At 39.2% G+C, this 24,377-nt stretch overlaps 2 protein-coding genes across 2 annotated transcripts in view; one reads left to right on the forward strand and one right to left on the reverse strand.

Annotated features, from left to right (window-relative positions):
* MASTL (microtubule associated serine/threonine kinase like) overlaps positions 1 to 6,885 on the forward strand; it is a 35,987-nt gene extending 29,102 nt beyond the window's left edge. Inside the window, exons 9-12 of the mRNA XM_012803263.2 lie at positions 1,415 to 1,440; positions 3,523 to 3,677; positions 3,772 to 3,873; positions 6,445 to 6,885. Of these exons, the coding sequence (XP_012658717.1) occupies positions 1,415 to 1,440; positions 3,523 to 3,677; positions 3,772 to 3,873; positions 6,445 to 6,602 (441 nt within the window). The 3' untranslated portion in view covers positions 6,603 to 6,885. The remainder of the gene's footprint in view (positions 1 to 1,414; positions 1,441 to 3,522; positions 3,678 to 3,771; positions 3,874 to 6,444) is intronic.
* A 7,676-nt stretch (positions 6,886 to 14,561) lies between these two features.
* ACBD5 (acyl-CoA binding domain containing 5) overlaps positions 14,562 to 24,377 on the reverse strand; it is a 41,712-nt gene continuing 31,896 nt past the window's right edge. Inside the window, 3 exon segments of the mRNA XM_003786736.3 lie at positions 14,562 to 16,493; positions 23,508 to 23,617; positions 23,918 to 23,962. Of these exon segments, the coding sequence (XP_003786784.1) occupies positions 16,481 to 16,493; positions 23,508 to 23,617; positions 23,918 to 23,962 (168 nt within the window). The 3' untranslated portion in view covers positions 14,562 to 16,480.

Below are 24,377 nucleotides of genomic sequence, written 5' to 3' on the forward strand. Positions count from 1 at the left end.
CGGGCGCCTGTGGTCCCAGCTACTTGGGAGGCAGAGGCAGGAGACTCGCTTGATCCCAGGAGTTGGAGGTTGCTATGAGCTATGATGCCACAGCACTCTACCCAGGGGAATAGCTTGAGGCTCTGTCTCAAAAAAAAGGAAAAAAATATTAACATTGATAATTAAGCAACTACAAAAGGGCTTGAATTTTCTAATCTTTTAATTTCATTATCATTAGAAAATAGAAGAGTGAGCTCAGCACCCATAGCACAGTGGTTACAATGCTGGCCACATACACTGAGCCTAGCTGGTTGGAACCTAGCTGGTTGGAACCTAGCCTGGGCCAGCTAGGCAACAATGACAACTACAACAGAAAAATAGCAGGTGTTGTGGCGGGCGCGTGTTGTCCCAGCTTCTTGGGAGGCTGAGGCAAGAGAATTGCTTAAACCCAAGAGTTTGAGGTTGCTGTGAGCTGTAACACCACAGCACTCGACCCAGGGCAACATAGTGAGAATCTGTCTCAAAAAAAAAAAAAAGAAAAAGAAAATAGAAGAGTGTAACAATATTAATATATTGAGCGGTACCAGTGGCTCAAGGAGTAGGGCCCCGGCCCCATATGCTCGGGGTGGTGGGTTCAAACTCAGCCCCAGCCAAAAACTGCAAAAAAAAAAATTTAATATCCCGATAAATTTTAGGAGTGGATGTTGAATTAACCCAGTAATATTAACAAAAAATCTGTTATTTTTCTCTGGCTAATAATATATATATTAGAATTTCTAGGTGGACGTGGTGGCTCATGCCTGTAATCCCAGCACTCTGGGAGACGGAGGCAGATGGATTGCTTGAGCTCAGGAGTTCAAGACTAGCCTGAACAAGAGCAAGACCCTGTCTCTACTAAAAATAGAAAAACTATCTGGGCATTATGGTGGGTTCCTGTAGTCCCAGTTACTGGGGAGGCTGAGACAGGAGGATGGCTTAAACCCAGGAGTTTGAGGTTGCTGTGAGCTAGGCTGAAACCACAGCACTCAACCCCAGGGTGACAGAGTGAGAATCTGTCTCAAAAAAAAAAAAAAAAAAAAAAGAATTGCTAGGATTCCTCACAGTATGTGATCTTAGTAGACTTTGACTTAAGAATATGGGTATGTGTGACATATCCATGGAGAAATTATGTATTTTTTTTAACACAAGTATATTTGGGCTTAGCTGGGAAAAGGCTCCTAATTGCTAACCCAGGTGAAATAAATACGTTTTTCCCTGATTTCCCCCTACTTTCCTGTTATTTGGTTATATTATCTAATCCTTTGGAATAATTCTTTCTCAGTGATGCTTTTAAAAAGCCTACTAACAGAGGTGGTCTTGTATGTTTGTATAGTGACTATTACAGAAATAGAACCCTATAGAGGATTTGACTATTTGCATCTTGTGCTTCTTAAAGGGAAGATGGGATTATGTGGCTTGCAGGTAAAGGGGCACTCTCAATGCATGCAATTATTTTTCTTAACGTCAGATTCTACAATGCTTTCCTGTCTAATTTAAAATGGAATGATAGTACTTGCTTCACCAAAGTAATGAATTTGTGAAACTGTCTTTCAAGAGTCATTTGTAGACAAATTTAGCACTAAAGTAAAATTTCTAATCTTAATTTATATTGAAGTTAACCGTGTTTGAACTAAAATTAACCTTTGCTGAGGAAATACTTTATTTGTACTATACTGAACAAAACTATAAACCAGTTTATGAAGTCATATTTACAATAATCTTTTTTGTATTCTATGGCATATATATTTAAAAAATAATAAAGAAAGATAATCGTTGAAAACATCTTTGTATATAAATGTTGCATCCAATAAAGATATTATTTAGAAATTAATCTTTACCTGTTTATTAAGACTTATCTCCTAATTAAGTCTTAAAGCCACAGTGAATAGTCTTTGTTAAAATAATTTGTCCAGCAGTAAAACACTTTGTGGGCCAGGTACAGTAGCTCATGCCTATAATCTCAACAGTTTGGAAAGCCAAGGATGGAGGATTGCTTGAGCCCAGGAGTTTTAGACCAGCCTAGGTAACATAACAAGATCCCAACTACAAAAAATTAAAAAATTAGCCAAGCATGGTGGCACATGCCTATAGTCTTAGCTATTCAGGAGGCTGAGGCAGAAGGTTCCCTTGAGCCCAGGAGTTTAAGCCTACAGTGTTCTATGATCACACCATTGCACTCCAGCCTAGGCAACAAAGCAAGATGCTATTTCTTTTTTCTTTTCTTTCTTTCTTTTTTTTTTTTTTGAGATGCTATCTCTTAAAAAAAGAAACACAAAGGCTCAGTGCCTATGGTTCAAGTGGCTAAGGTGCTAGCCACATACACCTAAGGTGGCAGGTTCGAATCCAACCTGGTCCGCCAAACAACAAAGATAGCTGCAACCAAAAAATAGCTGGGCATTGTGGTGGGCACCTATAGTCCCAACTACTTGGGAGAAGGCAAGAGAATCACTTGAGCCCAGGAGTTGGAGGTTGCTGTGAGCTGTGATGCCACAGCACTCTACCCAGGGGAACAGCTTGAGGCTCTGTCTCAAAAAAAAACACAAAACACTCTGTAATTGAGGCTCTCCCCAGTTACCAGGCTATCTCCAATTTGTGTAAATGTTTCTATGTTGCTACCTCATCTCATACCTTGTGTGGCGTATAGAGTAACCATGTATGGATCATTACAAAAATTTTGAGATATACAAAAATCAAGATACATAAATCCACACAGTAACAAAGCCCTCCCAGCATCATCAGTTAAGCCAAGCAAGCTAAGATTTGCATGGGTGAATCAGGAAGGACACTGTTCATTGTGTGTCTTAGAAGTGGAATAATGGTCCATAACGCCATCTATCAAAACTTTCATAGTGACCCACATAAATGTTAACTGTTTCCTGATTTGAGATTTAGAAGTAGTCTATTTTAGAGAATAATTTTAGGTTGAATGCACTCCTTGGATGTGTTTTAAGATTTGGTACACATAAAGTATCCAGAATGTTGGAAGTTATTAATAAATAGAAAAGATGGCTTCATCTTTTTTTTAGCTGTGCTAATTGCAAATCTAAACTTCTCAGGAACTAGAGAGGAAAGGCCCAAGTATGCTGGCTCAAGTCTGTAAACCTAGCACTCTGGGAGGCCAAGGTGGAAGGATCCCTTGAGATTTCAAGTCTTTGAGACCATCTTGAGCAAAAGTGAGACCCCATCTGTACTAAAAATACAAAAAATTAGTCAGACATGTGCTGGGGACCTATAGTCCCAGCTACTGAGAAGGCTGAGGCAGGAGGATTTTCAGAACCCAGGAGGTGGAGATTGCTGTGAGCTGGGCTGATGCCATGGCACTCTAGCCTGAGCAATACAGTAAGACTGTCTCAAAAAAAAAGAAAGAAAGAAGGAAAATTAAGGAAGGAAAAGGAATTAAGTTTTTATACTTTATGAAAACAAAAGAAAGCCTTAAGTCATGACTGCCTTGATTATGCCCAAATATCTACATACTCACTTTTCAAGTTAATCAAACATTTGTAGAACATGCTTACAAGTTACAGCTATTTCCTCTTACATAACAGGTCCTGCGGTAGACTGGTGGGCACTTGGAGTTTGCTTATTTGAATTTCTGACAGGAATTCCTCCTTTCAATGATGAAACACCACAACAGGTGTTCCAGAATATTCTGAAAAGAGGTGATACTTTTCCTCCTATTAAGAAAGAATAATTTATGTCTATGTACTATTTCAAGCAGGGATTAACAAGCTCATTTGTATATTTGTAAAATAGATATTCCTTGGCCAGAAGGTGAAGAAAAGTTATCTGATAATGCTCAAAGTGCCGTAGAAATACTTTTAACCATCGATGATACAAAGAGAGCTGGAATGAAAGGTAAGATTTTCGGGTTACTAACCTCTTTTATCCTTGATTTGTTCTAGGTAGTAAATTTTTTTTTTTTTTTTTTGAGACAGAGCCTCAAGCTGTTGCCCTGGGTAGAGTGCCGTGGCATCACAGCTCACAGCAACCTCCAACTCCTGGGCTCAGGCGAGTCTCTTGCCTTCTCCCAAGTAGCTGGGAAGACAGCTGCCCACCACAATGCCCAGCTATTTTTTGGTTGCAGCCATCTTTGTTGTCTGGCGGGCCCAGGCTGGATTCAAACCCACCAGCTCAGGTGTATGTGGCTGGCGCCTTAGCCACTTGAGCCACAGGTATCGAGCCATGTTCTAGGTACTAAATTTTGATAAAAATATAATATCAAGTGTATGGTGTTATATAATACAGGGTAGACATAAAGTTCATGTACTATGTACTATGTTAAACTATTTTAAATTGCACACCAACTTTATGTCTACCCTGTATAATACTACAGATAATCTGATTGCTAAATTGGTAAAAAGATCATTCAGTTTACTTCTGCATAGATATATTTGTCCATTGGTATATCTGTCCTTATTTTACATTAAAATTCAATGTGTCACATGTTGGAAACGTGGAAAATTAGATGTGGTCAATTTGCAATACGGTATTCACACATTAAATTTTATTAATCTTAGGCCAAACATGGTGGCTCACACCTATAATCCTAGCACTGTGGGAAGCCAAGATGGGCAGATTACTTGAGCTCACAAGTTCAAGACCAGCCTGAGCTAGAGCGAGACCCCATCCCTAAAAATAGCTGGGGGTTGTGGTGGGCGCCTATCATCCTAGCTACTTGGGAGGCAGAGGCAAGAGAATAACTTGAGCTCAAGAGTGTGAGGTTGCTGTGAGTTACGACGCTATTGCACTCTAAGGACAGCAAAGTGAGATTCTGTCTCAAAAAATAAACTGATAAAATAAATAAACAAATAAATTTTATTAATCTCAAGCACTTGCCTAAAACAATCTTTTTTTTTATTTTTTTTTTTTTGCGGTTTTGGGCTGGGGCTGGGTTTGAACCGCCACCTGCCATATGGGGCTGGCGCCCCACTTCTTGAGCCACAGGCACCGCCTACCTAAAACAGTCTTATCTTGTCAGTGCCTTAGGTTTAATAATGTTTAATAATAATGATCTACAACTACAGGTGATCTTTTATTTTTCGAGACACAGTTTCACTCTGTTGCCCCAGCTAGAGTGCCATGGTATTGGTCTAGCTCACAGCAACCTCATACCCCAGAGCTCAAGCAGTCGTCCTCAGCCTTCTAAAGTAATTTTTAAAGTAATCTGGGTTCACTTATTTATTTTAATCATTAAGAGACAAATTCTCTACATGTGAATTGTATTTGCTATCTTATCCAATTTGCTGCCAGTTATTTAGTTCAGGGGAAACCCCGTCTGTAGACATATGATCTACCAACCCATCACCCTCATCATAGACACATAATTCTTTCCTGTCAGTGGAGTCTTCTTCTAGTATTTTCCTTAAATTTGGGTCCTTTTTAGGAGGGGAACTATTTACTAAGCCTCAACTGTCCTGACACTTCTTTGTTTTGCCAGCATTTTTATTGTTGCCTTCTGAACTGAAGAGTTGAGGAGAGAGGAAGTTATGTCCAACAACTGAATATCACAGTGTAGTCAAAAAAGCATATTTTTATTTCAGTAGGTAGAAGGCCATAGGAACAATGACAGGTAGCAGAATGGTAAAGGGGTGAGCAAGTTCCAGATCCTGTAAGCAGACCAGTTCTGTGATATACAGCTTCCAGGTATAGGGCTAGACAATGAGTATGTTGTAGAGGTGCAAGTCAGTGAAATCAAGGAAGGCAAAAAGCCACGAAGAGAATGTGTCAGAAGTGTCATCAGTGTACTGTTGAAATCACCATGAAGGATAAGGGTGGAGCATAGGGAAGAAAGGGAGTGGAGGATGAGCTGCAGGCTCGAGTTATCTCGGGCAGTAGCTAGTGCTGCAGGGTGCCGTGATATAAACAGATAGCAAGGTGCTGCTACAAGAATGGGAGCATTAGCCCAACCACGGAGGATCAGCGATGTGGAGGATTTATCAGGGATGGAGAAATGGGCCACACTATTTTCTCTGGAGTTGGGGATTGTGTGAGAAGGTACAGGCAGCAAGCAAGATCGGCTTCTCGCCTGTAGTCCCAGCTACTTGGGAGGCTGAGGCAAGAGAATCTCTTAAGCCCAAGAGTTGGAGGTTGCTGTGAGCTGTGACGCCATAGCACTCTGCTGATGGCAGCATAGTAAGACTCTATCTCAAAAAAAAAGAAAGAAAGAAAGATCAACTTCCGTTAAGGCTCATGTGACAAGTCAACACCAACTATCTGTCATAATATATGTGATATGCAAAATGGTACAGTGTGTGCCTTTGTGACATATGTGGCCTAATAGGGAGACAGATAATAAATGTCTGTGAAACTGCCTTAATAAAGTAGGGCAAGCTATATGGGAGGCATTCTTTTTTTAATTCCTACAAAGCAACACTCCCTTAGGGCATGATGTCATAATAGTCTGTTTGGTTTTCTATTTTTCCTAAGAACTGAAACATCATCCTCTCTTCAGCGACGTGGACTGGGAAAATCTGCAGCATCAAACTATGCCTTTCATACCCCAACCAGAGGATGCAACAGACACATCCTATTTTGAAGCCAGGAATAACGCTCAGCACCTGACTGTATCTGGATTTAGTCTATAGCACGTATATTTCCTTTCAGTCAAACCTTGTGTTATAGAATATGCTTGCATAATTATATACTTTTTAATACTAAACTGATTTAAGGGTGGAAATTATACTTGGGTCAATGTGCATTTAATGTATGTTACAGCTTTCACAGAGTTAAAAGGCTGTCAGGAATATAATCAATAATTTATCTTAATCTCAGAACTGTATATTAATCTTAAAAGCTATTTTGTCTTATTTATTTTGTTTACTGCACTTTATGAAAACTAAAGCATCAATAAAACTAGAATGACACTAACACCACCAAGAGAGAGTGAGCCATGACCTTGATTTTCTTTCTTATCTGTTGATTTCAGTATACTATTCTGTTCTGTGTTAAAATAACAAAATAATCATACAGCTTCATTTAAATGTAATTTATTTGCACATAATTGCCTGCAGAAGCTACTGTCTCAAGGGCAGTCATTTTAGGCCACAATTGTGACCTCAAAAATGCATCTGGGAGGCCAGGTGCGGTGGCTCACGCCTATAATCCTAGCACTCTGGGAGGATGATACAGGTAGATTGCCTGGCTCACAGGTTTGAGACCAGCCTGAGCAAGACTGAGACCCCATCTCTAAAAATAGCCCGGGCGTTGTGACAGGTGCTTGTATTACCAGCTACTCAGGAGGCTGAGGTAAGAGAATCAGTGAGCCCTAAAGTTTGAGGTTGCTGGGAGCCTATGATGCCGGCACTCTAACAAGGGCAACAAAGTGGGACTCTGTCTCAAAAAAAAAAAAAAAAAAAAAACATAACTGGAAAATTCTTTCACTTAGCCCTGTAACTGCTTTGGGGAATAAACAAAGGGCTAAGCTTTTAACTTACTTTACAAATAATGATACAGTTTCGCTGCCCTGACTTCTGTTGGTACTTGCTCTACCATGTATATTTGTTTCAAATAGTACCAGAAGGGTTTGGGTGATATAATTCTGCAATTTGAATAGCTTGTTTAATTTTAATAAAAAATATGATGCATTACATCTGATAGTCATTTACTTCAATAATCCAGCGTTAGCAGAAATAGACTAATCCTTTAAAAAGAAACAAAAAATAATGTAGTTGACAAACGTCCAAGTTTAAAACTGTTGCAGTTGGCTATCCTTTTGTGTTCAGTGCTATATAATTGAATCCATCGGTTAATGGTTTTACTGATCTTGTTTTAGTAATAACTATTTAGATTTAATGTTCCTAATGGTTGTCACTTCTGATCTTCAAAATACAATTGTTAGAACGTCATTTGATGTGAATTACATCTTTCCCTTAAATTAGGTGGAAGCAAAGAAGTATCTTTAATTCTTCTATGATATTTCCAAGTAGTAGAAAGAAAACAGGATTTGGAATCGAACACAAATTGTTCAAACCATGGCTCTGCCATATTAAAAGGCTTTGCACAGGTTGAACTCTGAGCTACTGATGACTCACCTGTATTTTGGGGATTTTTGGTGATTTCTTTGGAGAGTTGAATGTGCAGAGCCAGCGTAAGGAATAAGCCAGTTTAGTTTTTGTCCAGCATATCAATTTTAAGAGGGATTTAAAACATTATTGAATAATTGGAGAAATATACTATAAGCCTGATCCCAATACAGAAGACAGTATTCTTGAGTGGAAAGTTAACAAACCTTCTTTACTGTTACAGACCTACCATGTGCAGCTACAGTCACCTGAAATTCAGCCATCAGGTAAGGCCTGCTATGATGGCATTTATTGCAGACAAGTGATTTATTACATAAATTTATACCTGTCAAAATGTTATATGGTTCGGTGCCTGTAGTTCAAGTGGCTAAGGCGCCAGCCACGTATACCAGAGCTGGCAGGTTTGAATCCAGCCTGGACCTGCCAAACAACAATGACAACTGCAACCAAAAAATAGCCAGGCATTATGGTGGGCACCTGTATTCCCAGCTACTTGGGAAGCTGAGTCAAGAGAATTGCTTAAGCTCAGGAGTTTGAAATCACTGTGAACCGTGATGGCACGGCACTCTACCCAGGGTAACAGCTTGAGGCTCTATCTCAAAAAAAAAAAGATATTGTAGATTCAGCTACTTTTTAGACAAACAGAAAAGAGTTAGGGATTAAATATTGTTAAATCTAGGAAAAACTAAGCAAATGAAAAAATAAGATAGTTAACCTGGGCAATAATCAAAAACTGTAGAAGAAAGGAAAAAAATGATTGTAGCTGAATACGTTGCTCAGTTATAAACAGTGTTTACCTGGTTCTAATAACATGAACCTTGGACACTGGTCTAACCATAATTTCAATACAAATGCATTAGGAGACAATTCTCCAGAGCTCTTGTGCAGTTCTATATGTCGTGCAAGTGAGGTGCAAGTACTATCATTGACCATCTTAACAGCTTTTTGAAGGATGTTAATATACTTAACATAGCTTTGGAAGACAGTGCCTTCTTTTGGAGTAAATAGGATACTTACTGCATCACAGAATAATGTCAGTTTCCAGAGTAGAGTATAGGCTTCCTTTCTACCCATTGCTATGTCTAAAACATTTGGGTTCCCTAAAGTCAGGGTTCCTAACCCATAATGCACCCCACTGCATATATAGGTATCACCCATCTTGGTCACTCTTTCAGAATTAGGACTTGGACCATGAGTACAAATACACTGATACACTGGCTACTGCTATTGCCATGTGTAATAAACTATGTTTTTGAAAAGGGAGCCTCATGTCTTCTACTAGCATTCAAAGTATCATAAATTCTCAGACCCTTCACAGTTCTTGACAAACTCTATTTGAAAGATGGGTAAAATGAAAAGATGCGCATGAGCAGTGAATGAAAGGGAGGAGGGAAAAATGAAATCTTCGATTTCAGTAATGGGAAGTAAATAGATGATTCCTAAAACAGAAAGATCAAGAAGTAGCAACTCAAACATATTACTTAGAACCAAACAGTCTGTCATGACAGTAGTTGACTCTGGGAGGGAAAAATATGGCAAATTCCTTGAGGAAAGGGGTCGCATCCCGAGGATGGGTGGAAGAGACTAGCTTTTGTTGGTTTGAGTTTTTTTTCTTTTTTTTAACTTTAGCTTTTTGGGTTTTTTTTTTTAGACAGAGTCTCACTCTGTCACCCTGGGTAGAGTGCCATCGTGTCCTAGCTCAGCAATCTCAAACTCCTGGGCTCAAGTGATCCTCTTGCCTCAGCCTCCCAAGTAGCTGGGACTAGAGACTAGCTTTTGTTAAGAAAGAAACTTGTACTTTTGCCCAAATTTTTCAGTGTCTACTGCTTCAAAGCACCTCTAAAATCTGTAAAAGGAAATTAGGTGTCTTCTTGTCCTCCTTCTGTAAAAGTACTAACAGCAAAATCAAAGTATATCATTATTACCATCATAATAGCTGCCATTTACTATGAACTTACTCTGTGCTAAGCACTGTTCGAATGAGGTGACAAATTACATATAGTAACCCTGAGATCTTATTATTCTAATATTATAGATGAGGAAACTGAAATACAACTCAATGTGATTTTCCCATGATTGCACAGCTGCAAGTGTCAGCCAGAATTTGATTCCAGGCAGTCTGGCTCCAGGGCCTGTACTTAGGCCTGAGAATGAAGAGCTACCCACATTACTCATGACTCTAGTAGCAACCTAACTTAAACTACATTCAGTAGGAAGGAAAATTCACCAACCCATGTAAACAAATTATATAAAGAGAGGGGCAGTGTTGTTGTTTGGGGGGGGTTATTTTTGAGACAGAGTCTCACTCAGTGGAGTGCAGTGGCATCATAGCTCACAGCAACCTCAAACTCTAGGGCTCAAGCAGTTCTCTTACCTCAGCTTCCCAGATAGCTGGACTATAGGCGCCACCACAACACCCAGATGTTTTTAGAGATGGGGACTCAACTCTTGCTCAGGCTGGTCTCCAGCTCATGAGCTCAAGCAATCTACCTGCCTCAGCCTGCCAGAGTGCTCGGATTACAGGCATAAGCTACCACACCTGACCTGAGAAGGATAGTGGTGTTCTCAGAGTCAACTGCATGAAGGACTTGAACATTCTTCACTGTCTGGGGCTCTAAGTTAAAGTTTCTAAGTCTTGGCGTTGGCCCTATTAAGGCCTCCTCCAAATGGCAAGCAATGTGACCCCCAGAACCTTTAGGATAATATAATCCTTAGCAGGCTATAATTCCAAGAGAAAGAATACAACAATGGGATACCACAACATACCAATGAGAATGGCTAAAATCTACAACACTGACAATACCAGATGTTGACAAAGATACAGGCAACAGGGCAGCACCTGTGGCTCACGAGTAGGGCACCAGCCCCGTATACCGAAGGTGGTGGGTTCAAACCTGGCCCTGGTCAAACTGTGACAAAAAATAGCATGGCATTGTGGCTGGAAATGTAGTCCCAGCTACTCGGGAGGCTGAGGTAAGAGAATCACCTAAGCCCAAGAGCTAGAGGTTGCTATGAGCTGTGACACCATGGCACTCTACTGAGGGTGATAAAGTGAGACTCTGTCTCTTAAAAAAAAAAAATGATACAGGCAACAGTAACTCATTCACTACTGGTAGAAATACAGAATGGTACCACCGCTTTGGAAGGTAGTTCGGAGGTTTCTCACTAAACAAAACCTACCTTTTACCATATGATCCAGCAGTTATGCTCCTTAGTATTTACCCACATGAGGGGAAAACTGATGCCTGCACAAAACCTGCACCTTAATGTTTACAGAAGGTGCTTGAGCCCTTTGTTCATAATTGCCGAAATTTGGAAGCAACCAAGATGGCCTTAATAGGTGAATGGATGGAGAGACTGTGGCACATCTATACAGTTGGCTGTTATTCAGTGCTAAAAAGAAAAGAGTCATTGAACCATAGAAAGACACAAAAGAACCTTAAGTGCCTTCAGTGATAGAAGCTAGTCTGAAAACGCTACATACTGTGTGATCCAAATATATAATCTTCTCAAGAAGGCAAAATAGAGACAGTGACAAGATCAGTGGTTGCAGAGGGTCAGCAAGGAGCCATGAATAGGCTGAGCACAGAGGATTTTTTGGACAGTACAACCACCCTGTGATGGTGCCTACGTGTCATCTTAAATTTGTCAAGCTCACAGAATGCACAACACCAAGAGAGAACCCGTGGTAATGATGTGTCCATGTTGGCTCATCAGTTGGAACAAATACAACCCCTCTGCCGGGGGATGCTGACGATGGGGGAGCTTATGCATATATGTAAGGGGAGGGAGCATAACAGAATCGTCAGTACCTTCTACTCAGTACTGTTGTGAATTTAAAACAGTCTACTATAGAGAGAGCATGAGAATACTTTCTCTCATGGCTGCATGAAATAAACTTCTGAGAATAACTGTTGACTGCTTCATTGATGGTCCTCTGCCCATCCTTGGGCTTGTCACTGTGGCCAGGAGCATGGGAAGGGAGCTGGCCAGATGTAAGGCACATGCCTATTACTATGGCTTGTGCGGGGGGCGGGGGGGGGACAGCAAGGGGCATAGCTGGGGTTCTATCCAGCAGCCTTACCAGAATCACCTGATTAAAGTGGAAGATGAGGAGCTCTCCAAAACAAGAGGGCAGGGGGCAGAAGAGAGGGGTACTGACGTCAGAAGAAAGGGGGAAAGGGCCAGGCGCAGTGGCTCATGTTTGTAATTCTAGCATTCTGGGAGGCCGAAGTAAGTAGATTGCTTGACCTCAGGAGTTTGAGACCAGCCTGGCAAGAGCAAGACTCTGTCTTTACTAAAAATACAAAAACTAGCCAGGTGTAGTGGCCCATGCCTATAATCCCAACTACTCTAGAGCTAAAGCAAGAGGACTGCTCGAGTCCAAGAGTTTGAGGTTGCTGTGAGCTATGACACTATGGCACTCTAGCCTGGGGGACAGATTGAGACTGTCTCAAAAAAAAAAATAGAAGAAAGGGGAAAGAGTGCTAAGTAGAATTTTAAAAAACTGGCTACTCCTATGCATGATTTTATGTATTATTAAAAGTTCCACTGAACAATTATGAAATAATAAATTTACAAATATATATTAAGGAATTGAAACTGGGAGAAAGTTCTCTTTTATTTACTTTCTTTGTTTATTTTGTACCACTGTTTATTTTTTGGTTTTTGCAACAGGGTCTCACTCAGTAACCAAGGCTAGCATGCAGTGGCATCATCATAGCTCACAGCAACCTGCAATTCCTATGCTCAAGTGATCCTCAGCCTCAGCCTCCTGAGAAGCTAGGACTACAGGTATGTACCACCGTGCCCTGCTAATTTTTCTTATTTTCTGTAGAGACAGAAAATAAGGTCTTGCTCTTGCTCAAGATGGCCTCAAATTCCTGGACCCAATTTTTTAAAATAAGCCAAAGACACTTATCATTTTCCATCTTATAAAATGTAGCACTACTAGGAAGTAGGATTAATGGAGAGAGAAAGTCAGGGAGAAAAACAAGAGTTAAGCAGAAAGGAAAAACATATAAAAAGAAAAGAATTTAAGACGGAGGCATTAGGTTGGGTGTGGTGACACTTGGAAGGCTGAGGTAGAAGGATCACTTGAGCCCAGGAGTTTAGGACCAGCTTGGGCAATATAGCAAGTCCTCATCTCCACAGAAATTTTTAAAAATCCTGGCGGCATATACCTGTAGTCCCAGCTACTCAGGCTGAGGCAAGAGGATCACATGAGTCCAGAAGTTCAAGGCTGCAGCAAGCTATGATTGTACCACTGCACTCCAACCTGGGGAATATAGCAAGACCCTTCCTCAAACATTTTTTAATTTTTTATTTTATTTTATTTTATTTTATTTTTAGAGACAAAGTCTCAGTTTGTTGCCCCCGGTAGAGTGCTGTGGCATCACAGCTCACAACAACCTCTAACTCCTGGGCTTAGGTGAATCTCTTGCCTCAGCCTCCCGAGTAGCTGGGACTACAGGCGCCTGCCACAACGCCCTGCTATTTTTTTGTTGCAGTGTGCCCAGGGCCGGGTTTGAACCCACTACCCTCAGTATATGGGGCTGGCGTCCTACTCACTGAGCCACAGGCGCTGTCCTCCTCAAACATTTTTTAAAGGGGAAGGCATCAAAAGCCAAAAGACATGACCTTTCCTACCATAGCTAGACAAAATTATGTTTATAAAATTATATCTTAGGCTGGATTCATGCCTGTAATCCTAGCATTCTGGGAGGCCAAGGTGGGTGGATTGCTTGAGCTCAGGAGTTCAAGATCAGCCTGAGCAAGAGTGAGACCCTATCTCTACTAAAACTTAGAAAAACTAGCTGAGCATTGTGGCACACACCTGTAGTCTCAGTTATTTGGAAAGCTGAGGCAGGAGGATTGCTCAAACCTAAGAATTTGAGGTTGCTGGGAGCTATAATGCCATGACACTCTACCCAGGGCAACAGAGTGCTGACTCCACCACAAATATGGTTGATTAGGGTTTATTGAGTGTCTATGGGAAACTTATATATTTGGTAGAATTAAAACTACTAAATATATAAGATTTTGACTGGATCACTAACATTTTTAATCAGATGAAACGAGTTAAATTTCATCCTACTTTCTGATTTTTTTTTTGAGACAGAGTCTCACTATGCTGTCCTCCATAGAGTGCTGTGGCATCACAGCTCACAGCAACTGCAAACTCTTGGGCTTAAGTGGTTCATTTGCCCCAGCCTCTAAGTAGCTGGGATTATAGGCACCTGCCACAACGCCCGGCTATTTTTGTTCATTTGTTTGTTTGTTATTGTCATTGTTGTTTACCAGGCCCGGGCTGGGTTCAAACTCACCAACCCCAGTGCATGTGGCCGGTGCCCTAACCACTGAGATACAGGTGCGAGTCCCAGTTTTTGATTTTTACCAAATTATATAACAGCACAGCTTTATGCTGAAAGAGCCTCAGTTACTATATATGAATTCCAACTGCTTATTCTCATCTTAGCACATTGACCAACGCACTTACAGTAACAAGTAACAAAAACTGTATCATTTCTCATTAACCTTTTATTTTTAACTTAGTTTTACAATAAAGAAACAGAAAAGAAGTTGATCATTAAAAAAATACCATAGCTGTCACCTCAAAATTTAAAATGAGGTTCTTGTTAAACAAAGCAGGAACACTATACCCTATAATTACATCTTTACTTTTATATACAAGAAATGTGTGCAAAGTGCTTTTCAAACTATAAAATAAGACTTTGGAACAGGATACAAATGGTTATCCCTAGGATTTAGTTACCTCTGGCCACCGGTAATGATTCACAACTGCTTACATTCTTAATTTACATTTTGTTTGCTTATATACTAAGAGAAAAACCACCTTTTCTGACATCAGATTTGTGTCTAATTTTTGAAAATATCTCTGATCCATAGGTCTAAACTTTAATGTGTAAGTTAGTTACTTGCTTTATTATATTTCTAAATAAATAAAGGACAGTTATTTTAAAACAAATATTAATAGATCCCTTTAGACAAATTTTAATCAAGATGGGATTAAAGGAGTAATAATTACCAAATTACATGAAAGCAAAGAATAAGAAAAAAAAGAGTTTGGGAAAAGCAAATTATATTTTCATACTTTTTTCTTCAGGCAAATAACTAATACTAAAGATAGATTAATTCTTTTCCTCTTACTTAAAGTATTCTGAAAACATGATGCTAACCCAACATCATACATATCGAGACTACTTAAAAAGTATTTGCTACAAGCATTTGAATCAAAGAAATCTTCAAAGCACAAGATACATCTAAGTGAGCAAGGAATTTGGAAGATATACAGGAAGAATGATTTTCCAAAAAAGTCTCGAAGGATCTAAGTTATAGCCTTCTTTTTGATTTAAATGTGAGAGGTGGGGTAAAGGGACTAATTTCCAGTACTTGGGCATGCCTTATTCATATGAAAGCATATGGCCTATTAGCTTGCAAGTCCTTCCACTACCCCTTTAAAGTAGGTATATCTAAAATATTAACCCGAAGGAAAAACTGAGGCACTAAGAGGTTAAGAGTCCAGTCTATATTGTTCACCAGTTGCAGAAAAGTGATTTTCATGTGTTTCCTTTTTGACCTTTGTAAAAACAGTATAAATAAGTTTTCATTTTATATTTCAAAGCACCTATGAAGCAGACACTAGATATCCTCAGTTAAAGGAAAATGACTACAAAGAAGTAAATGTATATGACTGAATAAAAATCATGTTAATCACCTGCAGGCTCAGAATATACTTTTTTAAACCTATATACGCTCATTCTTCGTCATTTCCATCAGCAGGTTATGTCATTCTGTGAGTCATTTGTAACATTAAGCTTATGACATAGGGCTCTACTTTTTAATTAAGATGGCTGAACACCAAACTCAAGGTTGTGGATGCCCAAAAAAGATTATGCGCAGCCCACAAAGCGAAGATGAAGAAGATTCTTCCAGTAGTTTTCATACTACGTGACATGGCCATTCAGTGACTAAGACAGAACATTGATTTAATCTCATTTGAAATCCACTCCGTTTGCATTCTTTCTCATTTTTAATTTAGAATTCTGACCTCATTATCATAACTGTACCTTAAAAAAGCAGCTTATATTTCTCTATGGGAGATAATCAGGTAAACGTGTTACCAAACAATAATTAATAATTTAATGTCCTTCAAGTTCAAGGAGAGGGTAAATATATGTATGCTACTTACAACCTAGTTGAGATTGATTGATTATTCAAGTATCAGTGACATTAGTCCTTAAAATGTTATCATTTGTGTAGTGCAAAATATGTATGTATATATGTACACAAACCAAACTACTGGACAAGAAAAAGAAATGTAATCATCACAAACTAAGACTTTCTTGTGAACACCACAATCCATTTCATTCTGAGGTCATCCAGGCCCAGCAGTCTTCTTCAGTAGAACAACTTTTTCTTCAGTTCAGTTTTCTTTAAAAAGAAAGTAAAACCAGTTTCTTGTGAGTATAAATGCAACTTGAATAGGCAACACATTCATATCAGTGAATTTTCAGTAATATTCAAATTTAAAATAAAACCAAAGAATTGCAAATGGCCTTCATGAAACTACTTCATAGTGACTTATAGCCCTATAAGATAGGAAAGATCCAATTACAATTACCTAACTTTTTTTTCTCATTATGTCACCCTCGGTACAGTGCTGTGGCATCACAGTTCACACCAACCTCAGATTCTTGGGCTTAAGCAATTCTCTTGCCTCAGCCTCCCAAGTAGCTGGGACTACAGGCGCCCACCACAATGCCTCGCTATTTTCTTTTGTTGTTGTTGCAGTTGTCATTGTTGTTTAGCAGGCCCAGGCAGGATTCAAACCCTCCCAGCCTCCATGTATGTGGCCGGCGCCATAACCACTAAGCTACGGGTGCTGAGCCAAATTAACATTTTTAATAAGTAATTTAAATTTACATTCTTCCTCCCTTACTTTCTCATAGAAAAGATTCTCATACTTTTCCAATTGGCTATATACAATTAAGATTGAGGAAATTATTTCATAATTGTGTCAAAATGGAAAAGTTGTAAAACAAAAAAAGCTTAAAACTATAAGTTTGACAGATATATAATCAGACCATTTATTCAACACACATTATGTTTCTTTTAGTTTTCAGGTACTGGGAACTGAAAAATACATGAGGCAGGCTCTCAGCTCCTCAGGAGCTCTCAGGTAAAAAAAATTTAAAAATTAAAAAAAAAAAAAAAAATAGCCAGGTGTGACTGCTGCCTATAGGCCCAGCTACTCGAGAAGCTGAAACAAGATGATCGCTTGAGCCTACGAGTTTGAGGTTGCTGTAAGCTATGACACCACGGTACTCTCTACACAGGGTGACAAAGTGAGACTCTGTCTCAATTTAAAAAAAAAAAAAAAGAGAGAGACAAAGCTCTCAGGTGGAGGAGGTAGAGCCATGTAAACCCCAAAGTCAAATATATACAGAGGGAGCAAACAAAATGTATACACACTTTAAGAAAGATGGCTTAAAATATCAGTGGCTCACATCTGTTTAATCCTAGCACTCTTGGGAGGCCGAGGCATGACGATCACTTGAGCTCAGGAGTGCCAGACCAGCCTGAGAAAGACCAGAGACCCTATCTCTACTAAAAATAGAAAAATTAGCCAGGCTTTGTGGTAGTTGCCTGCCGTCCCAGTTATTCTAGAGGCTGAGACAGGAACATTACTTGAGCCCAGGAGTTTGAAATTGCTATCAGCTAGGCTGAGGCCATGGCATTCTAGCCCAAACAATAGAACAAAACTCTATCTTAAAAGCCAAGGCAGGTGATGGATAGCTTGAGCTCAGAGTTGGAGACCACCCTGAGCAAGAGTGAGACTCCATGTCTACTAAAAAAAGTATCCAGGCATTGTTGCAGGCGCCTGTAGTTCTAGCTACTTGGGAGGCTGAGGCAAGAGGATCACTTGAGCCCAAGAGTTTAAGGTTGCTATGAGCTATAATGCCATAGCACTCTACCCAGGGCAACAGAGTGAAACTCTGTCTCAAAAAAAAAAAAAAAAGGTAAAACTGTATTACAATTATAATAATATATACTGTAACAAAAGATAAATAGAAGTCACGCTGAACACCTCTTATAATTGCAGAAATCAAAACATGAAGTATTATGAATTTAATACAGTTTTTTTCTTTCTTAAAATGTATATATATGTGGCCTGGCAAGGTGGCTTATGCCTGTAATCATAGCACTCTGGGAGACCAAGGCAGGTAGATTGCCTGAGCTCACAAGTTCCAGACCAGCCTAAGCAAGAGTGCGACCCTGTCTCTCAAAATAGCCAGGCATTATGGCAGGCACCTGTAGTCTCAGAACTCGGGAGGCTGAGGCAAGAGAATCACTTGAGAGTCTGAGGTTGCTGTGAGCTATGACACCATGGTACTCTACCAAGGGTGACAAAATAACTCTGTCTCAAAAAAAAAAAAGGCGTACACATATTTCTGGTACCTTGTGTATATAAAATGTGATGATTTTAATGACAGCTGAGCAAATGAGCTATTAGTGAAGGGTGGGCTTATTAGCCAGAGACAGAGGAATCTCATAAAATCTGAGTTCTGTGAATGGCTCCACTGTGGTAAAATCTCCATACCCTTAGCAGGATGCCAAAATGACTGAAACCCTCTTGTTACGGATTCATTCCTCTCTACAGAAACAAGCTTATGCAACCCTCTTGTCAGGGAGTGAGTGATATTTTAAATAATCCGTTCATTCCTTATTCTCTGTAGAAATCTTATGTACACCTCGGTGGCAGGAGTGACATTTTAAACAATCAGATCAATTTTCACATAACAGAAGGAAATCCCCAGTAGCATGAAGAAAACAGACCCCCAAGGAAGAGAATTGAAACGGTGGACAAAGACAAGACACATAAGGGTTGATGAGTGGGGTTTTAGCAAAATGTTAGTAAAGGGGTGCCTGAACAGTCAGCAATGCTCATCAAGAACCTGTGTGATGGCTCGGCACCTGTAGCTCAGTGGTTAGGGCACCAGCCACATACGATGGGGCTGGGGGGTTCAAACCCAGCCCGGACCTGCTAAACAACAATGACAACTGCAACAAAAATATAGCTGGGCCTTGTGGCGGGCACCTGTAGTCCCAGCTACCTGGGAGGCTGAGGCAAGAAAATTGCTTAAGCCCTAAAGTTTGAGGTTGCTGTGAGCTGTGACACCATGGCACTCCACTCTACCAAGGGCAACATAGTGAGACTCTGTCTCAAAAAAAAAACCCGTGTGATGCAAATTACTACACACAACCCTTCACATATTTATAAAAAGGCAGATAACTTGGTCTCTGGACCCCCACCTTCTAATATGTAACAGAATAAATGTAAAGTATTACCTTCAGAACTTGATAATTTTTTCAGGCTCTTAACGAAATCTTTTCTCTACTTTATTTTATTTCAAATTAACTTGTCAAATGGAGGTAAAGTGTGATAAGAGAAGAAAAGTCACAGGAAACAACAGATAAGGGAACAGGCACCAATTCTGCCTTTCCCCTCACCTAGTGGAATACTCTGCTGAGATTCCTTCCCCTCCTCAGGGCCTAACTTTGTGTCAGTACCTTCTGCCCCCAGCTGCAATTGAAGATAGTTCCTTCTGGGAATCTCCTCACTCCCAACCAGTTTGTCCTTTGTTACCTCTCTACTGAAGGCTCTGTGTCCCCAAGGAAACTATATTACAGTGAATTTATGAATCTGGACAGGCTGATAAAGAAAAGTGGTTAGAAACATCTTTTTCCTAGCACTCTGGGAGGCTGAGGTGGGTGAATCACTTGAGTTCAGAAGTTCAATACCAGCCTGAGCAAGAACAAGACCCCATCACAACTAAAAATAGAAAAACTATGGGCAGCGCCTGTGGCTCAAAAGGGTAGGGTGCTGGCTCCATATGCTGGAGGTGGTGGGTTCAAACCCAGCCCTGGCCAAAGAAGAAAAGAAAATAGAAAAACTAGCTAGGTATTGTAGCAGGTGCCTGCAGTCCCAGCTACTCGGGAGTCCAAGGCAAGAGGATCACTTGAGCCCAAGAATTTGAGATTGCTGTAATCTGTGACACCACAGCACTCTATGCAGGGCAACAGAGTGACACTCTGTCTCAAAAAAAAAGAGTAAGACCCATCTTTACTAAAAATAGAAATAAAATTAGCGGGCATTGTGGCAGGTACCCATAGTCCCAGCTACTTGGGAAACTGAAGCATGAGGATCACTTGAGCCCAAGAGTTTGTGGTTGCTGTGAGCTACGATGTTACCACAGCACTCAACCCCAGGGCAACAGAGTGAGACCCTGTCAATCAATACAAAAGTTCTTCCGTGTACTAGGGTACTTCAGTTTGCCATCTTGCCCATAGAGGGCACTCAGTCATGCATTCAACATACACTCATTTAACACCTGCTACATGCCAGACACTGCACTAGGGTGAGCTACAGCATAATCCCTATTATGAATTAAGACACACCCTCTACCGCCCACACTTTTCTCATCTTATGCAGATTTCTAGACCTTGATCTTAATCTCTAACATAGAACCTATCTCTTCTAAACCATATGCGCTGCTCTCTAGCTTTCATTCTTTCAACTGTCAGATTAAAAACTGCTGAACACTGCCAGATGAAAAGATACCTAAATCCTCCCAAGGCTAAAACTTGTTCCCCTATCAAATAAGGCCCTACTTCTAATCCCAGTTAATCTGTTACATAGATAAGCAAACAACAACAAAAAAAAATTACTACACCTCATCAAAATGAAGTGAGTTTCACAGTGCTCAATAATTTGCAATTTGGAAGGATCAAGCACTTAACATACACTAAAAAAAAAAAGTTGATAAAGATTCAATAATAACAAAGTAGAAAATTAAGAATAGGAAAGAGTTTCTCCATTCAGTGCTATCCATGAACAACTCAAAGGGATATTGAGGAGAAATGGTGAACAACCTTTTAATATAATTCTATTAGTAAGAAACATTTAAAAAGTTAATTTTAGAAAAACTCGAATTTCTGTGACTATAGAAGCAGAATACAGTGTGTTTTTTCCATCTGTAATGAAATAAGCTGCTTCTGAAACCAAAAAGTTGACCTGCAAGATGGAATCTGAGAAGCTAAGCTGAAGCAGGACAGCTGACCTGGTCTGCTCAGCTCACTTTCTTTCCCACATATGCTGCGATTATCTAGTTAAGGTTTCACCATGATTGTGAGGGTGTCTGTCTCAGCAGACTTTGAGGAAGTAGTCACACCTAGACAACAGGTGTGATATTAGAAGAACAAAGTTTGCTTTGATAATATGATGCTTTCTTTGATGATTCTCTTAGATATTTTGTTAAAGTCAAAATTACCTTTATGCTGTTTAAACATTTTGCATTGTTACAGTGAAAACTAGACTACTTTGATGTTGTTTTCTATCAGATAAAGTTAAAATTTTCTAGATTTGTTTCCTGGTATTCCCATTATAAAAATTATTACAATTGTCGCTGAGGCAGAATACTCTTTGAGAGACCACTCTCTGGTCTCCAGAATTGCTGGCCTTCTGCCAACTAGTTTGGTGGCCCTAATCTCCATCTTGCATAGTGGCTGGATAAGCAGCCAAGCCCTCTTTTTCTGTTAACACTTCAACTGTAATCATAAATTATTAACCAAAGTAAGTTTAGTTTAGGTGTTTTTGTCCTGTGCCAAATTTCTCTACTCTCCAACTCCCTTCTACAAAGGAAACATGAAAAGGAACTTTGAAATGCATTGCAAAATATGTAAACACCCACCTCTAGTGTCATTGTGCCCTGCAGCTTAAATCCTATATTACTACACATGGTTAAAAGGTTTAGTTCCTTTTTCCTCCTATTACCAGGGATATTAGAATATAAACACTAAATCCAACCATCACAGGACAAATTTAAAACATGTAAAAGAAGAAAAGAAAGGGTTTAAATTAAGGTCTGTATCTTAACAACTAAAGACACATAAATGGATTGAAAAAAAGAAAAAATAAAACCAAGAGAGCAATTTATGCTTCTGAAATTCTATTAAAGTTTTTCATGGGATCAGGTATATTCCAAAAATATTTATGTATCAGAAAATGTATTCAGCTCATTGATAAATATAAAACTGTCTTTTTTTTTTTTTTTTGAGACAGAGTCTCATTATGTTGCCCTTGGTAGAGTGCTGTTGTGTCATAGCTCACAGCAACCTCAAACTCCTGGGCATAAGTGATTCTCTTGCCTCAGCCTCCCATGTAGCTGGGCCTACAGGTGCCCACTACAATGCCCAGCTATTTTTTTTTGTTGCAGTTGTCATTTTTGTTTAGCTGGCCCAGGCTGGGTTCAAACCCGCCAGCTTTGGTGTATGTGGCTGGCGCAGTAAACACTGTGCTACGGGTGCTGAACCATAAAACTGTCTTTACATAAGCAGAGAACAAGAAAAACCTAAATGATTGGCCCAATGTCATAGGTTTCAGTCAGTCTACTGTAAGGTATAATAACTGGGGCACTCCCAGTGCTGCCCATTCCTTTCATATAAGAGAAAGAAAATGCTTTTTGTTATCAAGACAAGAAGCTTGGGTTCTTTGGTAAAGGAAAAATATAGCATAAATATTTGAATTTGTAGATTTTGAAAATGTGTGTACATTATGATCAAATGTCCTATTTTTTTTTCCTACCTGTCGGACTTAATAGAAAACTGAGATGGACCACTGAAAACCTAATCAGTGTGCCAGCAGTGAGGTATACATAATGGTCTGTTTGCCCACTCATTCAGCATTTACACAGTGTCCGTAAAAGGATACTTTTTAGATTTAAGGATTTTCTTGAACCTAAGGGTTTTGGCCTTGGTTATTTCTAACATAGACAGACTCAGGGCACTTTCAGGAATTCTAATATATTTTCTCAGAGGTATCACTTGTTATCTTGAATTGGAATTCTGGCCTTTAAAGTAAAATAATTTCTAATTCTGGAAATAGCCACCAGGCTGAAAATATTCTGAAACGTCAAGGTCTTAGATTTCAAAGGTATATTTTTCATTTATTTATTTGTTTTTAATATTCACTCTTTTTTAGGTCAGCTCAACTTCATAACATATTTCAAAGGTATAGAGAGGAAAGAGGCATTATTTATTTACCTCTTCATTGTCCTCTGTATCAGCAAAGACCCTAAATAAACTTTGGACTATAAGAGCATTGTTTCCTTATAAGCAATAACAGGTAAGAAGCATGTAGTCACTGTCACAATGTTGCCCAAATCTAAAGTGTACATAGTAAAAATGTTTTAAGTCTAACAAGTACTTAGAAATTCACAAACTATCATTTTCAAGGTAATTTCAATTTCAGGATTAGTATAGAATGTTCAATATGGTACTATATCTAAAAAATGGACTTATCCCCTTAATTGCTGCTGTAAGCTCTCTCTACCATAGGTTACAAGAGTTTATACACCATTGTGAATTATAAAACTGTAGAATTACCTTCTTCTTCTTTGATAGTATAAATGCACCAGCCACTGGGCAATGAAAGGCCATATGATAGCAAAAGTTAATGCACCAGGAGATATCTCGAAGGGCCACCAAGATGGTCTCTAAGAAAATACAATAAGCTTATCACCAATCTATTAAATATTACATATATAAACGTAAAAACATCCAGAAATCAAAAATTTGAAAATATGAAACTAGAAACAAATCTGCTGTGTTCAGAGTGTAATTCAATAAGCAGACTTTCAGGAATACTTCAGCTTCAATAAACACAAAACTGTTTTCTAACTTCAAACCTGTAAAGGGTAGATCGCACTAGAAATGCTTTAGAAATCTCATATATTCCAAACGTATTATAGCTTATTTGAAATCCTGGCTCTTAGATTTAAGAAAAAATTTCTCACCTGTGAGGGGGTCTGATTAGGCGTCTGCAATGTTGATGATTTTGCCTATAAACACAAATAAAAGTGATTTAGCTTTGACAAAATAAAAGAAAAATACGGTATTTTTTCTATTTCTTATCTTGCTTTTTTTAAAAAAAAGGCATAAATATTAATCTTTTCTCTTTTTTTCTACTAACTATGCTTTAATTATCCTAAAACTCATACTGATCAACATACAAGTTCCTTAAAATTGTAAGCCAAACAAATACCTTGGATACTTTATATTTTACTTTTTATTTTTAGTTTTTTATTTTTTTGAGACAGAGATTCACTCTGTTACCCTGGGTAGAGTGCCAGGGTATCAGAGCTCATAGCAACCTCAAACCTTTGGGCTCAAGTGATCCTCTTGCCTCAGCCTCCCAAGTACCTGGGACTACAGACACCTACCACAATCCTGGCTAGTTTTTCTTTCTTTCTTTCT

The sequence above is a fragment of the Otolemur garnettii genome, unplaced genomic scaffold, assembly GCF_000181295.1.
Source record: "Otolemur garnettii isolate 467f Iridium unplaced genomic scaffold, OtoGar3 scaffold00019, whole genome shotgun sequence".
Taxonomy (NCBI): domain Eukaryota; kingdom Metazoa; phylum Chordata; class Mammalia; order Primates; family Galagidae; genus Otolemur; species Otolemur garnettii.